Source organism: Sturnira hondurensis, unplaced genomic scaffold, assembly GCF_014824575.4.
Source record: "Sturnira hondurensis isolate 20B ecotype Veracruz unplaced genomic scaffold, ASM1482457v3 Scaffold0019006, whole genome shotgun sequence".
NCBI classification, from domain to species: Eukaryota; Metazoa; Chordata; class Mammalia; order Chiroptera; family Phyllostomidae; genus Sturnira; species Sturnira hondurensis.
In genome coordinates, this window is record NW_028091637.1 from 1,536,830 (window position 1) to 1,555,024 (window position 18,195).

The following is an 18,195-nucleotide window of genomic DNA, read 5'->3' on the forward strand; positions in this document are numbered from 1 at the left end:
CAGAAGTTCTAGATACCACTACAGGTCAACGCTGGAGATCGCTTCCAAGACAAACGCTGTTCCAGAGGAATGCTTGAGTTTGGAGAAAATATCATCCCTCCCCACCCTCCCCCAACCTCCCTCCTTTTTTTTTTTGAAATAATTTTTTCAATTCACTATCAAAAGTCCTGGCTCTTCAGATATACTTGAAACTATAAATAAACACTGCATAGTTCTCTTTTGTTTTGTTTTTTGTTTTTTTGAAAAATTATTGCAGTACAAGGACTCCACGTGGAATTCAGTAAGGAGCGAACAGCACAGGAGTGTGGGCGGTCCGCATGGGCCCCGGGGCAGGCCGCAGGAGCGCGGGCGGGAGTGCGGACGTCTGGAACAGAGTGGCCGCTGGCGCAGTTCGGAGACTGAAGGGGGAGTTCACGGCCACGGCAGCCGCGGCCGCAGCAGCGGCCAACGGGTTTGGTAGAATTCGTGGAGCCAATGGCTTTGAAGGTTCTTTTGAAAAGACTAATTTTACCTGCAGGGGAGGGGAGAGAAAGAGTTACAAGGACAAACGTTTTGGAGTCTACGCTTAGAATTCAAAATGGTGGGGCAGCTTTTTAAATAGAGCAGTAAGCAACTACGAAGATAAAGTCACAACTGTGAACTGACAGTAAAAATAACAGAATGTGTAGAGAACATCTTTCATTTGCAAGGCTTGGAAGATTCCTGAAAGTGGTCGAGTTAGGGTTTTGAAAAGTTCCTGAGAAAAGTACTCAGCAACCTGACTTTATTTTTCTTGATACATATACTTCCTGAGGAAAGTATTCATCTTCAGAAAAAATTGGGAATTTTTACTCCGCCACAGAACCAATATTTTTAAAGAGAGATTCATTCATGCTATCAGTTACTATAGGCTATGCAAGTGTGTGACTGGGTGGCAGAGAGAGGTCTGGGGTACAAATTAAGAAAAATAAAAACAACAAAATTCCACTTTCAATAAAGTAAACTGATCTCCCCCAAAGTTCAACATGTCCTGCTTCATCTGTATGGAATGGTAACAACATTAGGTCAATCCTGTGGACAAAACCAGTTCATTCTCTGGCTAGTAGCACCAATCAAATGGCTGTTCTCATGCAGAAGACAATCCCATTTATGGAAACAGTGACATATTTATAGCTAAGGAGGTTTGGGGCGCTAACACTATCACAAGTTGACTTGTCTGTCTCTTTGACAACGATTCCATTGATTGCTGAAGGCTGCATCTCTTCTGGTCAGAGACGGCGCTTAAGGTTATGACTGGAGATGCTGAAACGTCAGCTCCAGGCGGAATGCACAGTCTCTCAACACAGATAAAATTGCTTCCGAGTAAAGTGATTTCATTTGCATAAAATTGGGCCAACTCATACTTAGTTCTCAGAAGAGATGATTGAAGTTTTCCCTTAACTGTATTTTCATATGTCAGCAGCACACAATAGCACCAATTACAGTTGACCGCTGAACAATGCTAGGGGGTGGTTAGGGCTGCCAACTGTCCCCAAGGCCGCAGAAAATCCCTGTGTAACTTGTAACTCCCCCAGAACTTAACTACAGTTGGCCCTGCCCTCCCCATCTGAAGAGGACACCCAGCTGGGGATTGAAAATACTCTTTTCGAACTGAGGTTGATTGAATCCATGAATGCAAAACTTGTGGAGGCAGAGGGCCAACTGTATTTATTGAAATTCACTTAGAAGTGGCCCTGCATCGTTCAAATCCACATTGTTGAAGGGCCAACTGTATAAATAAGGTCTATGTTGAAGAAAACACTTCAAAATGCACCGTTCAGGACATATTGTATATCAGTTGTTCTTAACTTTTCATTGTGCCTGGATCTCTGATGAAAGAGACCAGGGCACAGTTAATCAGAAACAAAAAGTGCATGCTCATAAATAGTAGCTTAAGATGTCAAGGGGTTTACAGATTTCCCCTAAAATCTTACAAAAATTCCAAGTCAATAAGTTTACTAATCTAAAAGTACCAGTATGTTTAGCAATCTAAAGGGCACAGATAGAGTAATGGGAAAAGAGCACTTCCCAGGGAATACTTCCCAGGCATTCTACAGTGCCTGTGGGTGAATAATGAAATAAAGGAAGCCATGCCTTTGAGTCTGTGTTACTCAGAATCCAAAATATTTTTGAGGGTCTCAGTAACACCAATGCTCTGTCTCTTGAAGATAATAGAAAAAAGAGATCAACAAAACTTGATTTTCACTGACGTTCCTTCCTAAAAATATCTACTAACATCCAGACCAGATTTTAGGTGATTACTTACCTGACTCAGAAGATTTGGGCCCTTCTCCCTTCCCCACACTCTGTCATAAACCTGAGCCCAGCTCAAGAAGAGAAGATCCTGGGCTATGGCTAAAGGCCGCAACACACCCCCCGCCCCCAGCTCATTAAAACATCAATTCTGTTGGTGATGTACAGGTTGGACTCTCAAATCAATTGTTTGTCATTACTTAGGGACCTTGCATGTATTTCATTGAGTAAGTGGAAAACGTCCAAGCTCAGCAGACTGTGGGAAGCAAAGACCACACTCACCCCCAGCGGATGTGCTGCCTTCTGGAGTTTGTTGTAAGGACTGTATTTGGGTTTGGGGGGCTTCCCAGCAGCTCTGTCTTTGTGCCTTCTACTGCTAATGTGCTATGAAAAGCAATGAGAAACAACAGCTTAAGAAAATTCACACCCCAAAAAGTCCTCACAAATCTTGCTTTAACCTGGGGAAGAATATTAATTATTGCATGCAAGTTTTGGAAAAACAAATATAAAAAAGCATGCACTTTTGTCCTTGGATTCTCAGGCCTGGAGGATATGTATTTTTATGATCTCCATTTTAGTATATACTTTAAGAGAGGAGTTTTTTTTCCTTAGCCTTTCTCCTTATCATTGCACAGAATTCCCTTTTTTTTTTAAAGAAGTTTATAAAGATAGGAAAGTAGGAAAGATTTTTATGTGCAGATAAACAAAGATGCCCAGGCAGGCATGAATTTATCTCCACACTAATATTTATCTTCATATTTGTACAGCCAAGTGTCAACCCCTTAAATTCTAAAGATAAATAGCTAAGCTGCACAAAATCAGCAGAATATTGTACATAGGCATAAAAACACAACACAATATGAGGGCTGGGCCTTCAATTGGAAACAGAACTGATCTCTTTGTAATGCTGCTCAGAGTAAAAGTAAATACGGCAGGATCAGTCATCTCTTCACCAGGTAGCTACACAATTTAGAAATACAGCACAACGCCATGTACTCAAGTATATAAAATAACAGGATAGCACAGGGTAAAGTGAGCGAGTAAATATCTAAACAAGTAAAAACAGAACATTGTGACTTGAGCTTTAAATAAAAGCAACACTTTTGAGTGGGAAATCTGGCGGAAAAAGATCTGATATATGTTTCCTGCCACTTTTCATATATAAAAGTAGCACAAACTCACTTCAGATAATGTCGAAGGCCTGAGAAGCCAGCACATTTTACTATTCCCCCAGCAACTAAATAACATGAACATACATAAATAAGCCCAGTGAACAGAAGACAAGTGAATGGTTGGATGGATGGATAAAGGGATGGAGAGATGAGAGAAAAATATAGAAGGAAGGGGAATGAGGAAAGCACAGAGGTGTCGCTAAGGAAGATGAACCCACCCGTTTTCATTCCTGGAATATGTGTCCTACCTGTTTAAGTTGTGTTTCAGAGTTGACGTGCACATCACAGATTTCACAGTGAAATGTTTTGTTCTGCAGGCCTGTGTTTCCCTTATTAACTGGCCCTTTGCCTTTCACACCTGCCCTAGGAAAGGCTTTGATAGTCCCGCTTCCATTCCGGGCTTCTAGCATAGTTTTGTGCTTTGTACCTGCCAAGGGTATTCAAGAAAAAAAATGGAAAAGAAAAAAGAGGAGAAAAATTTTAGCTGGCAAATGCCTCCAAGAAAGAACACATTAATAAAATGTGATGCTTAGGTTTAGTGCAGTTCTTCCAGAGGTTGTGGCTGAAGGACGGGTGTTGATGTGGAAGACTGGAAGGATGCATCTGGACCACCTTATACAACCTGACTTAATCACTTGTTCTTTTTTTAATAATGCCCCACATGACAAATAAGCACCATCAATATAACAACTAAACTCGAGAGTCCTACGAAATTAAATGGGTGTGACTTCATTTCCTCTTGATGCTAATAAGACATAAATGATAGCTGATGAGGAAGAGTGATTGAGTTGCTAACGGTACAGTTGAAGGTGCTGGGTAACAGACATAATCGCTTTAAACACGGTGCGTTGAGAGAAGGGGCACTAATTAAACACCCGCTTTGTAAACAGAGAACAGATGGGTTTTCCTGGCTATGTGCTTTCGGTCCAGAGAGGAAGAGTAATAGCATCAAGATCTCAATGACTGTGCAAAACCCCCAACTCATTAGGGGAGTAAATCCCACACTGATTGGTGATGTGATTTCAAAGGTAAATAAATGACCAAGGACGTGAGGGTGGAATCACAGGCTAGGCAGATCCACTGTAAATAAGTGCACCCTTTACATACAGCAGCAACATCACCGGACTGTCACATGGAACTCACGTAAGTCAACATCTGCTTTGGAAAAAATCACTAAAGCTCACATGGGAGTTTTCTTTCAAAATTTGGCTCACAATATCCTTTCTCTTAGCATTGGTAAGAATTCTATGTTTTTTCCCTTAGCTGTATGTTATTTGCTATAAAATTTTTCCTCGTAATCATTTATGACCTTTCTGCCATTCTGGTTTTTTAAATCCTTTTTTTAGTGGTTTCTCCTTCCTAATAGCATTTATTACATTGTTATCAGTTCTGCAAGCACACACAGAAAATTCTTAACTTATTCTTGGGCAGCCAGCCTCTCAGAACCATTGAATATGAATGAGAAAAACGTGCTGAGGGTGCTTGGGGTCAGTGCTGATCACCATCGTCTTAAATAAGGAGCACGGAATACAAAAAAAAACCCCCAGGTTTATGACCACATGTTTCTCTTTTTCAAAATGAGTACGACTTTACTGAATTTCATAAAAAAACACGTATCTTTACAACTTAGATTCCCTACTTTGAATGTAATACTGCTCTGCACAGCTATGAAAACGTTGATATCGCAACCTGTAAGAAAAGAGGAAAATGTCAACATCTAGTGAGATGATGGGATGAACCAAAATACGGAGCCACAGCACCGGATGGTGGCAGCGGCTATGGGGCCTCACGGAGGCTGTGACCCCTCATCTCCCTGGCAAGACGGTGACATGAACTCTTCCCCCTTTGTATGAAGACAGCATAGGGGAGAGCAGGGGAAGAGAGCATTCTCCCAGGAAGCAAGAGATACATACACACATGTGAAATATATTTATATGAAATATATGCTTTGTGTGTGAGTGTTGGGTGTTCAACCTTCTTTATCCAAACAGGTAATTTTATCAAAACAATTTGTTTTCCAGGTAGCTTCTTCGGCCAAACTGAGAAGCTTGCCTGGGGCTGGTTTGGCTTATGAATGCCTATAAGTAGTCAGTAGGGGGCTAATGCTCGCCCTGACTTTCTTTTTTTAAAAATATATTTTATTGATTATGCCATTACGGTTGTTCTAATTAACCCCCTTCATTCCCCTCCACCCTGCACACCCCTCCCCCACCATTCCCACCCTTTAGTTTACGTCCACATGTCTCAAGTTCTTTAGATTCTATATTTCCCATACTATTCTTGCCCTCCCCCACTATCTATTTTCTTTTTTTAATGCTTTTTAAAAAAGATTTTATTTATTTATCATTAGAGAGGAAGGGAAGGAGAGAAGGAGAGAAATATCAATGTACGGTTGCCTCTGGTGAGTCCCCTGCTGGGAAATGGCCTGAAACCCAGGCATGTGCCCTGACTGGGAATCGAACTGTGTGCAATCCTGTGGTTTGCAGGCCTGCGCTCAATCCACTGAGCTACACCAGCCAGGGCCCCCCTATCTATTTTCTACCTACTGTCTGTGCTACTTATTCTCTGTACCTTCTTCCCTCTCCTCCTCCTCCCACTCCCCTGTTGCTAACCCTACATGTGATCTTCATTTCTGTGGCTCCGCTCCTGTTTTAGCTCTCCTCTTAGTTTGCTTTTGTTTTAGGTGTGGTTGTTAATAACTGCGAGTTTGCTGTCCTTTCACTGCTCGCCCTGACTTTCTGACTCCTGATTCACTTGTGGTGAGAGTTGGCGTTTCGGGGGTGGAACCTAAATGGATCAGACAAGTGTTTTAATCTATTCAACAACCGTTAAGTAATTTCTCTCCCCTGAGAAAGGAAAAAAGCCAGATGTATGTGGCTTGCCTCAGGATTGAGTGTTAGGTGAGTCAGAGAGATGAGAGGGAATTCAACAGATTTGGCCTCAGTCAGAGAGGATTAGAAACAGCAAGTAAAGTTCCAAAAAATAAAATTCCCCTCATAATATCCTTGGCAAGTTATGTCCCACTGGTGTCACCTCCTTGGGCAAGAGGAGAAATGGGATATGTGTGTACATTTGAGAAACATCCCTCCTCTTTGCAACAGCATGGATGGAACTGGAAAGCATTATGCTGAGTGAAATAAGCCAGGCGGTGAAAGACAAATACCATACGATCTCACCTTTAACAGGAAGCTAAACAACAAAACAAACAAGCAAGCAAAATATAACTAAAGACACTGAAACAGAGAACAGGCTGACAGTGACCAGAGGGGAGAGGGGAGATAATTTCAGGGGAAAAGGGGAAGGATTCACAGGAACAAGTATAAAGGACACATGGACAACAACTAAGGGGAGTGGAAATGGGAGGGAGGTGGGGAGCGCTGGGTGGGGTAGGCTGGAATGGGAGTAAAAGACAGAAAATTGTACCTGAACAATAATTAAATAAAAATATATTTATATAATATAAAAGAAAGCTTTGGATTGTGCGCATTATTTTTTAGTGTTAGTCTCTCCACAAACTAGTAGATAAGAAAACGGAATATACCTACTCATGCATAGCTTCCTACAGGCATGATTGTGTGCACACACGCACATATACTATACATACAGTATATGTATATGCATAGTGTACATGTATAGTGTATAGTGGCTAAAAATGTGGCAAGATGGAGTGGAACACTTCGACTAATAGCTTTGACTCTGGGCTTACTATTCATCACTAGTAGAGTGGAACTTTTGAACCATGTAACCTCCTTCATTTTGCAGCAGATTGTCAGTCGTAATTAAATAGCTATTATATAGTTTTATAAGATCTTAACGCTTGACTAAGCTGTAAGGATAGCTGTATTTTCTCCAAGTAGAGGTAAAATTAAGGAAATATGTCCTCCTAATTTTAAAGCATTTATATTTTTGAGATTGAATGTGTATTAATATAAAACACTGACTATTGGGGGAACTTATACTCATTTTGTTCTGATAAACACGGCAAATATTGTGCTAAATTATTTACCTGCTCACAGCCGCCCTATGAGTTAGGTGCAACTATTATGGCCATTTTAGAGATACCAGTCTGTGATGCAGAAAGAATAAGCTGCTTGCTTGGCTTACAAAGCAAGCAGTACTTGAAGTTTGGGGCAGGTAGAATGTGGTTTTCTAAGTCCCTACAGCTACAGGGACTTAGCTAGAAACTCACTAAGAATTTCTGAGCCTGCTGAATTCCAGTTACACGTGAACCCCTCACAGCACCTTCAATTTCCTCCATTAACAAATGCAGTCTTTTCTACACTTGGATTTTAATTTGAGTCTTTCAAATCCTCATTCCCCAGCATCATTCTGTTCCCCGCCCCCCCCCCCCCCCCCCCCAACCTTGCAGTGCTCTTTTCTGCTCAGCCCAGTATCTGGAAACATGATGCTTCGAAAGGCTGTGGCTCTGTGCTGGCCAGTCTAGTCACCTCTTGGATCACTGGTTCAACATTGTACAAACATCTTGCAAGACGTGAGCCTTCCTGTGTGATTGCACAGCGGGTGTGTCACAAATCTGCTACTGTGTTTCACTCCTTCTTCCCCGGAGGACAGACTCTGTCAGACGCTAAAGGGACTATTTTCTTCCTATTGCTTTAAAACGCGGACACGGGCTGTGACCTTCACTGGAAATGTCATGATTTCTGAAATGGGAAACGACACTACAGCCACGGTTTAAATTCAGCAGGTCATAATGTTCCAATAAATACTATTTGTGTTTGCTAGTTTGTTTTTGGTGACCTTGGGTCAAGATATTTATTTATCTTAGATCTGCAAAAATCAAAGTAGTATGTGGGAGGAGGTAAGGAGGCTACGCATCCCTTCTATTGCTCACATCTTTACAACTACCCTTTTTTAAAGTGGCTCTCCAATTAGGTACAAAGGAAGGACAGGTAAGCAAAACCTTTTTAAGATTCAATAAATCATTCATGAGGTCATCAGAAAAAATTGAGAAAAAATTTTAAAAATGAGAAAGAAACATAATTCTACCAAGGTGAGGAGTACCAAAATATGAATAATGTTTATCAAGTTCTAGTCTTTTATTTTTTATTTGTATATGTGTATTTAGAATATTTAGCTAACTTATTTAATGTGACTGTGTATAGAATTTCCCATGGAATTTTATATATTTTTAGAAGTTCACATGATTTTTAATGACAACACGGATTTATAATATACAGATGCGATATATTTAACCACTAATCTGAGACATCGGCATTGTTCCCTTTCCCCTATAATTAGGTTGTAATGAACATCCTACTTGTTAAATCTTTTATCCCACATTTGCTTGTTTTCTATGAATAGATTTTTATATGGGATATTATAGGGACAAAGAATATGACTATTTTTAAGTCTTGATTCAAGCTGCCAAACAACTTTCTAAACATCATATAGGATGTTTCAGAAGGATTCATTTTATAGAAAAACTGTATTGTGGTATAGTTTGCAAAACATGCCCCTGTAGAAAATCAAATTTCAACATCATACAATTCAATTTTCCAGAAGGCCCATGAAGCGATATTTAGTAGTGTTAGACCAGGGATTTTCAATCCTTTTTCCTCTCATACCACACATAAAATAACTGCTAAAATTCTGTGGCACACCAAAAAAATATATTTTTGCTGGTCTGACAAAAAAAATGGTATAATTTTGATTCATTCACATTGGCCAGATATGGCTGTGGTCATTTTTTAATTGGACCATCTAAGGGCAAAGAGGTCAGTGCCCCTGACCAAACAGCTAGGTGCTGCATGTTTTAAAAACTCTTGTGGACACACCAGCTGAACGCCATTGGACTAGACCCTTAGCAAGCCCATGCAACTGCCAGTGATGATTTGTGACCTTCTCAGTGACAAATTCAGATGATTCGGCTTCTAGACAAACAGGCAGAAAAGTGGCCGGTTTCCACACAAGCAGCAAATGCAAAGGTGTGTTTTGGATGTGCTTATTTGACATTTGGTATAATGGCACTATATTCCAACTCTAGTATGTCCTAAGAAAGAAAAGTTCTATTGAATCTACACACTGAAACTGTATAATCAGCTTCAAAAGCCTCCAGGATCTGTTTCTTTTTTTCTTCTAAATTTCAAATGAGCCTTCTATGACCCTGACCTCCTATATAATATGTATTTTCCATGTTAATCATATTTCCATTTTGTCTGAGGGATGAAAACTTTGGTTTACTTTATCAGCATATCAACTAACATTAAGCACCCCAAACGATGACATCCATGGTACCAGGTAATCAAGTAATGCCCCAAACGAGTAAAAAATCGTATCCTTTCTGTTAGCTTCCTGGTTGAACACAATCTGCTGATTCACCAGGAACGTATCCGAAGTCCAATATGCAGAGGTGAAAGAAGAGATGAAAGAAATGGGGGGTCTAAAACAGAGGGAAGCAGAACTTTGCTGTTAGTGTTGGAAAAGGCCTCTGACAAAGAGCTGGGAAGTCAGGATGGGCTGGGAGACAGGCCACACACAGCACTACCTGTGGGGATCTACATCATGGACACAGATAGCCCAGGGAAGAGCTCTGCAGGCTCAAGGACCCCGTGCGCAGAGCCCTGGCTGGGCCTGGGAAGATAGGATAAGAGAGGATGGGAAGACAGATGCACGGGTCGATATAGCAGCCGCCCTTGAGATCTCAGCATATGAGGAGAAATGTCAGACCTCCAGAAACCCTCGTTTGTCCAATCGTCCATAATCATTGACTACAGGACCACGGAGGCTTTCCCCTGCTTCCTTACACACGCATCTATGCACTTCACGTGCATCAGTCCCATCGCCTTAAAACAATGCCCTTAAGAGCACGGAAAAAGTGCCATGTAACTCTTACATTCATTACCCAGGAGAGTCTAGAAAAGGGATCTTTACGTGATGAACTAATCACTCCATAATGGACAAATCAGACACACTTTCATAGTGTAACAGATATAATATTACATTCGTTATTTCTAAAAGCAGGGTTTTGGCTACGTTTTGCGTAAACTAGTTTTATCTTTAGGTGTTAAAATTATTTTTTGATGAAAGTAAAATGTGCCCTGAGTAGAAAACTCAAAAAGCATTTAAAGTGAAAAGCAAAACCCTGCCCACCCCTCACCTTCAACCGGCATGCCCTCAGTTGCGACCCATTTTCAGGTGAAACTTCCTGACATATTCTACACACAGTGGAACACAAAGGAGGTGTGAGACTGAATGTTTTTAATCATTTGTAGAAAGTGTAAAGAAGGCATAATAGCAGAATTGTGATAGGGGAATTTCTATCTTTATTTTCAATCAAACTAAAGTCTTACCATTTTTGTAGAAGATGCTGAACAGGATTGGCAGATAATCTTTGGGCCTCAATAATAAGAAGGACACGCACCTTGGCCACAGGTGACTGGCTTAAATGAGCTTCTCACTTGAAACATGAAATGACAGATCTCCCGAGGAAAGTCTTTACATATTTCATTCCTGAACACCAAGGCACAAACTAGGCATGGGCTTCTCGAAGGCCTGGTTTGACTCCTATTTTTATCCTCAGTGCCTAGCACATAGTAAATGATCAATGAAGACTGGTGGAAGTATTAGATAATAAACTGTAAAAAGCAAGTATCTGTAAAGAGACTTGGGGGCTCAGGTCTCTGGGTCTCAGGAAATAGAGCTGTCTTGGGTCACATATTAAATACACTGTGACATGTAACCACACAAACAAATTTCATGATGTTCTAAGTAAATTTACGATTTTGTTTTGGGCCACATCCATAGCCATCCTGGGCCACATGCGACCTGCGGGCCGCGGGTTGGACACCCCGGTAGCTATGGGGTTCAGGTTTCCTTGTGCCTCAGTGTGCTCAGCTATGAAAAAGAAAATGATATGCCCTACTGAAGAGTTGTCTTAAATGAATGTATTGTTTTAAAGACTATTGTGGGCACTTCTATCTGCTCAATAGATTTTAGTCAATAATCTCTCTTTCTTCAAACTGTGGTTTTGCTTGGACAAGAAGTTTACAAATATCTAAGCATTTTAAAATACAGTAAAGCCCATCATTAGACAACTGTCTTTTCTGTTTATTAAAACTCAGTGAGGGATAGAATAAACTGTCTAGGGCCAGGAAATCTGGAATGAGCTTAGTGACAATTATCAAATGTTACCACTTCAAGTCATTACCAGGAGAATCTGCCCAAATTAAGTAATGAGCATTAACTAAAAAAAATATTTCAAAACTTTAAAAAATTATATTAAAAATCATCAAAATTAGCTAAACATAGCATTACCTAGTAGGATTGGGGGGGGGGGGGTAAAAGAAAAGGACAAAACATTTTGTAATATCTGGGTCTGTAACATATGAAAAAGAGACTTCTAGATCACTTGAAGCCGAGTTTTAAGTATTCTTAGACTGCTCTGTGAATCCTGCTAGTGAGCTCAGGAGGGCTGCCTCTCTCCCCAAACTACCGTATTAACAAAGCAAAGCAGGGTTGCCCCTATGCAAATCCTGTATTTTAATGTTGTGGAATAGAAGCCAATTAGCTTCCACTTTGAAGGGTTACACATTTGTGAAAAACAAAAGGAGAAAGATGTGATAACCCAATTGATCCCTGGACAATGCAACTAGCTGCTGTAGTTATGCCAATAATCATGCCACTATATTTGATCCTCAAAAAGTGCCATATGGTTTGTTAATGAGAACGAGAGAGAGAGAGAGAGAGAGAGAGAGAGAGAGAGAGAGAGAGAGAGAGAGGGAGAGAGAGAGGAAGAGGGAGAGAGAGAGGGAGAGGGAGAGGGAGAGAATAGGAATGAATGGATGGGAATGCATGGGGCCCAAAGAGAACAGTTAGCTTGCAAAAGTCCCCAAGTTCACATACAAAAATTACCTGCAGATCTGAGGTAAAAATTAAGTCTGATCACTTCTAGTCTATTCTAGCCCATTCTGCCAAACTGTACCACTTGATGGAAGTTACACTGGCAAAATCTGTTTATGATTAAGAACCCATTTTGCAAAGATTAAAAGGAAAACACACTTGGAAAGGTCACTGCTTCCCATGAGCAGATCATAAGTGCATAATACTACTCAGTGCTACAGGCCTTCATTTTACATCTATAACATGTTTATACAGAAAGAAACAAAAAAGAAAAATACTTTGAATTACAATTTGGATGCAAAAAACACCCCCCCGCCCTATATTTGGTTGCTTCTGATCAACATTGGCATTTAAATCTGGTTCCCTAAAAAACACAGTGTAATCTTAACAATGCTTTCCTAATATCTGAATGGGATGCTGAATGTGGTCTGTCAGGAATGGAGGTAATACGCGTGCATGTTAAAGAGAATTAGAAAACAATAATTAAATGGGTAAAAAAAAGGTACTATGTTTTCCCTAGCACCATGAACTGGCAACTCTAGGTAATGTCAGTGATGGGAGGTTAGGGGGTGGAGGGATGGAGCAAAAAAAGAAACAGGACTCAGGGCCACAGTGAGGTGATTGTGAGGGAGGGGGTAGACTAAGGTGGGTATGAAAGGGATAAATGGTAATGAGAAAAAACTACAATACAATTTTAAAAATGGAACAAAGAGCCCTTCAAAACAGAATGACAAAGCTGGAATGTCTGCATCACTTTTCTTTGACAATTAAAAATTGTTGTCTTTAAAAAACTCATGTCCGTGATAAAAGAACAATTTCCTAAAAATATTTTGTTGGTCTATATTCAGAATAATTGATGTGGTTAATGTTAAGATTTCATATAGATTAAATTTGCACATTTTATTACTTTTTCTACAACAAACATCATATGATACGTGGGAATTAATTGAATGAACTCTCTATCATATAGTCAGCCCCAGACACCCAGGAATTCATCTGGAAGCGTTTGTTTCATTAGTAAGTTATAATAGTTTAAAATCCTTTGAGCTCATGAAGGCTGTAGTTCATTCAACCCCTGTGGTACTATATCTTTTTATGAAAACAGTAGATTACAAATAAACAATGAGAGCACAGTGATTGTGAAGGTGAAAAGACAATATTTGAATTAATTTAACTGTCATTCTATGTGACCAGTTGAAGTTACTGTATTTATAAGAGCCGCGCAGTGTGTGGGCGTTGGCTGCTGAGTCCAGGTGCCCACGTGGGTAACTGCCTCGGTGATGCACCCTGCACTGGCCACCTTCCCTTCCCTGGTTCCTCTTCCCACGCCTCTCACCCGCCTGGAAAACTATCTGCTCTCAGATCCCTGTTTCTGAGTCTGCTTCTGATGGACTCCAAACTGAAACACACCACAGTCATCCTGTGGCGAATCCTGCAACTCCTTCCGTGACTCCTGACAGGAGAGGACACACACAGAGCCTCTCTCCTTTCCACCCAGTGGGTTTCCCCATATCAAACCCTAGGGGAAGATGCAGGGCTCCAGGGCGCAGGTGGCCCTTGTCTGGGGCCAGTCACCTTTATCTTCATTCAGAGGAAGTCCCAACCCAATGAGGCTCCCAGTGCTGTTGCAGGTAGAAATAAGAGAGCTGCACCTGCGACTCAAAAATGGTGCCCAAACAGGGCCGAAGAGTATCTAACGGTATGTCCCTTCTTCGTCTGCCACCTCCAGTCCTGGCACAGCCCGCTCATCCAAGCCTAGGGTGAGGCCTAAAATGTGCATTCGGCCTGGACCCTGGGAGAAGATCCCTGGTGCAGAAAGGGAAATACAGGGGCACGAAACACATGCAGCGGCCTGGAGGGAAGGGGCGTGGCTGTAGTCCCCTGACTGGGCTGCAGGTTTGCAGGAGATGTCCCAGTAAAGGGATTCAGGCAAGGGTGACGACCCACCTTACGTTTTCAAGTGGGATGGTTTTAGTACCTCTCTGCTTTGACTGCCAAACATCGTACGTTTTTTTCTTTTCCCGAACACTCTGTTTTATAGGCCCCAAATACGTAATAAATCAGAATTCCTGGATATAAAAAATATATTTTAAATATAAATGAGGGACGATGTTTTAAAAGCTCCATGAATAATTCTGACACACGGAGCAGAGATGAGGACCACAGCAGTGTAACGTGAAAAATGCTGACTTGATGTGATATAATCATAGAAGTAATTCCTTTTTACTTCTTAATCAGATGCTTCCGATAAGAATTCAAAAAGGAAAGCCAAATTCTTGACAAATTAACTCCAGCCTCAAAGAATATGGTTTGTGTCCCCACCCCCCACCCCATGAATGTTTCTCTGTTACTATGCAAAATAATCAAGAATTCTTGGAAAGTCCACGGTCTCCCAATGATGTTTATGCGCTCCCAATTATCTTGCATCAGGAAGAATGTATCTGTACCAGTAAGCACGAAACCCATCTGTATGGTACAGAGTCTGTCTTGAAGACAGATGCTTTTCTGGGTTGCTCAGCCCTTGACCTCATGAACTCTCCCGGACTGCAGCTCATGCTGTAGGCAGGAGCAAGGGGTGTGCTGAGGAATTGCTCTCCATCTGCAACTACTTCCTTAGAGCCTTGAAGTCAGTGCTTGAACGTCACCAGGACAGCACCACGGCTGGTGGGTGACAGAGCTGCCGTGTTAACTCAGGGTACAGCTCACAGACGATTCTTTCTCTATTCCAATGGCTGACAGAGTTCTGGCAACAAACCCAGTCTTTTACAGAAAAACTGACTTGGGCCAAAAGGCTGGGCAAAATCGTAGGCAGGGCATAACTAACTAACTAACTAAGCAAACACTATTATCTATATATTTTCAGATAGACAGATATACCCGATAGATACAGCTCTAAATAAATAAGCATAGATATATAATATCTTGATACAGACATAGAACAGATAGATGAAATCAAAATATATTAAGAAAGCATTTCATCCTGACATATTTTCTGTTATCATATATTAGAGGTTAGAGTTTATGTTTACAAGATGTGGGCTTAAATCATCGCTCTGTCACTGAATTTGTTGTGTACCTTCTCAGAGCCTCAAATAAGATGATGAGTATCTTTAGGTTGTCAGAAAGAGTAAATAAAATATTATAGGTACAGATCATACCTTTATGATTGCGCGGAATAGACACGTTCTTAAGTTTAATTGCCCGGGTCATAAAAATGTAGCCCAAACAACATTATTTGCCATAAAACTTAAACACCAAAAGTACATGGAATTAGGCAACAAAATTTTGCAAGTCTGTTGTTGGCACAACTTTAGAAATTTCATTTAGAAGCAAATGCATGGAAGTACTTAACAGCCTAGAAATCAAGTAAATACAAAGCTTCTATTTTGGAATTATTTTTCACTTTAGCCCCTAACGAGAGTGTCCAACCTTTTGGCGTCTCTGGGCCACAATGAAAGAAGAAGACTTGTCTTAGGCCACACATTAAATATATAAACGCTAATGAAACTGAAGAGCAAAAAAAGGATTTTAAGTAAATTTACAATTTTGTGTTGGGCCACGTTCATAGCCATCCTGGGCACCATGCAGCCTGTGGGCCAGAGGTTGGATGCCCCTGCTAATGTTTAATAACACACACCTACAACATCCACACAAACACATGTAATACATATCACAGGAGCCCTGGAAACCCTCCCTTGACCCCATGTCAATGACACTGCGCGAGTCACTTTTATTTTCTAGTGGTTAATGAATTGCATGTAATAATTGCCAGTCTTCTGGCACCTCTTTGTCCCCTGCTGCAAAAGCTCTAATCTATTCAGAGGAAGATAATTGTGGCGCTGTTGAGACAGAAAAGAAATTGCTGCATCTCACCACTGTTGTGCGCCTCCAGCTGTGAGGCGGAGTTGACAGCGACCTTGCATAGGGAACAGTAGAGAAGCCTTTTTGCCTTTTCTTCTTCCGTCTCCGTCGAAGGACATGAGCCCCCCGTGGCCGTCGTGGGGCTTTTTTCCACATTAGAGGTGATCTCAGTTGTCATAACACTGCTTTTGCGAATTTCCACAGTTGTTGTTGTTGATATTGCTGGTGTCCCTGCGGTACTGTCTGCATTCAAAATAGCATAGGGAGAAAAAAGTGGGAAAACAGTGGTATTATCCTTCCCTATTTGGCAACATATCACTAACATTACATTCTGTTAATAATGATAAGAGCAGCTAGCAATTGCTGCCTGTCAACTGTGAGTCAACCATGCCATGAGGACATTTATGCAGATGACCACGTGCACTTTCGTACACGGATAGAAAACATTCAGATGACTCTTGAAAATATACCAACACACTTCACTTCGCTCTATGGAGTAAATAAATATTCCTGCAATTTTCTGTCCCTTAGTAAAATGATCTTTACAATGTATTAAACTTTGTACAAATATGGCTTTTAAAATAAACAGGATACTTTCACGATATTTTTATTTTTATTTACTATTTGTTATGTTTTCCTATTTCTTTCTTTAATTAAAAAATAAGTATGGATCATTTTATACATGCTTGTACAAAAAGAAAAAAAAGAAAAGAAAAAGGGAACGTCGATGATGATCCCTTTGTCCAGATCAACAGTTTAGAAAATCATAGTGTGTGTATTCAACACCAAGTACAAAAATCATCACTGTACAAATAAGAAGGATTCTAGTATGATGTATTTATTATATGCACGCTCTGTTCCAGGCTGTGTCTTGGGAGTTTGTGACATACTATTCAAACATCAGGCCACTCTTTACAAGGAATCCAGACTGGTCACAGCATGTTAATGTCAAATACTTTCAAGAGTTTCAATCCTCAAGTGTTGATACGTTGTAACCCGACAACTCTCTGGCTTCCTAGTCTGATTCTAAATCCCCAGAGGTCAAAGGTGGCAAACGCAAGGTCCTCAGGCCGAATCCGGCCCTCCAGCTTGTTTTACCTGGCCTGGCACCTTGTGTTCCCACTTAACTGTTAAGTATTAGTTACATTTATACAGCCCTAAAATTATATTCAGCCCTTTGAAGGCTGATGCGGCCCCCGGTGAAACTGAGTTTGACGCCTCTGTTCTAAGTGGGACTACCTTGTCCCAACTTCAGTTGGGCGTCCACAGCCCTCATTCCAAATATGCCAATTACCACAGTGGTTGGCAATGTCTGCATTTCCAAGAACACACTGTGAGTGAGCTCTATGCGCATATCCTTTCCACTCTTTTACAGCTTATTCTGCCTCCCCACTGGCTGGATCTTAACCTTCTATTCAAAATATTCCCATTTTCCCAGGCTGTCTGTCCAGCTAAGCTGCTGTTGCAATGGTTTCTCATTCCATGTGCTCCTGTGGCCACTACCTAATGCACACTGGAAAGTCCATGATAAGTGGATTGGGCGGTGGCTCTCAAGGACAGTGGTCTGTCTGCAGTCAAGTGCTGCCCTGGCAAATGCTTCTTTTTAGCTCATACTCTCAAGAGTTGATCGCTGTTACAGGATGCATCTTACCTTGGATACCCCTTTGAAACAGATACCGAGGTGGAAATATAGGGTCAGAAACACTAGTCACTAAGAAGATAAATGAGGTGTTGTGGAGGGCTGCTGTAGAAAACAATTCATCTGGATCTTATTTCCTTTGCCCGGCACTCCACACACTTTTAATCACTTACTTTAGCTGCTAAGATCATCAAGGAAGCGTCCTTCAGTGTCCTGGGGAGTATCCTCCACCCATGTTTAAAAAAATCAGCCCCTCATGACTAGAGAAAAGTAAATGAAATTACTATAACTCCAGTTTTGCCACCAGAATTCACGTCTTCCTTTGAACACGGAGAGGTGCATTTCCTGACTCGTTTTTACTTGTCCTGTAAGGTACCTGCTTAAAAGTACAAT

General features: G+C 41.0%; 1 protein-coding gene across 1 annotated transcript in view; it reads right to left on the minus strand.

Annotated features, from left to right (window-relative positions):
* Positions 1–222: 222 nt before the first annotated feature.
* Positions 223–18,195, minus strand: part of ZNF385D (zinc finger protein 385D) — a 276,420-nt gene continuing 258,447 nt past the window's right edge. The window contains exons 5-8 of the mRNA XM_037070755.1: positions 16,176–16,406; positions 3,692–3,870; positions 2,554–2,655; positions 223–511 (exon numbers count right to left, since the gene is read on the minus strand). Coding sequence (XP_036926650.1) covers positions 278–511; positions 2,554–2,655; positions 3,692–3,870; positions 16,176–16,406 — 746 coding nt within the window. The 3' untranslated portion in view covers positions 223–277. The remainder of the gene's footprint in view (positions 512–2,553; positions 2,656–3,691; positions 3,871–16,175; positions 16,407–18,195) is intronic.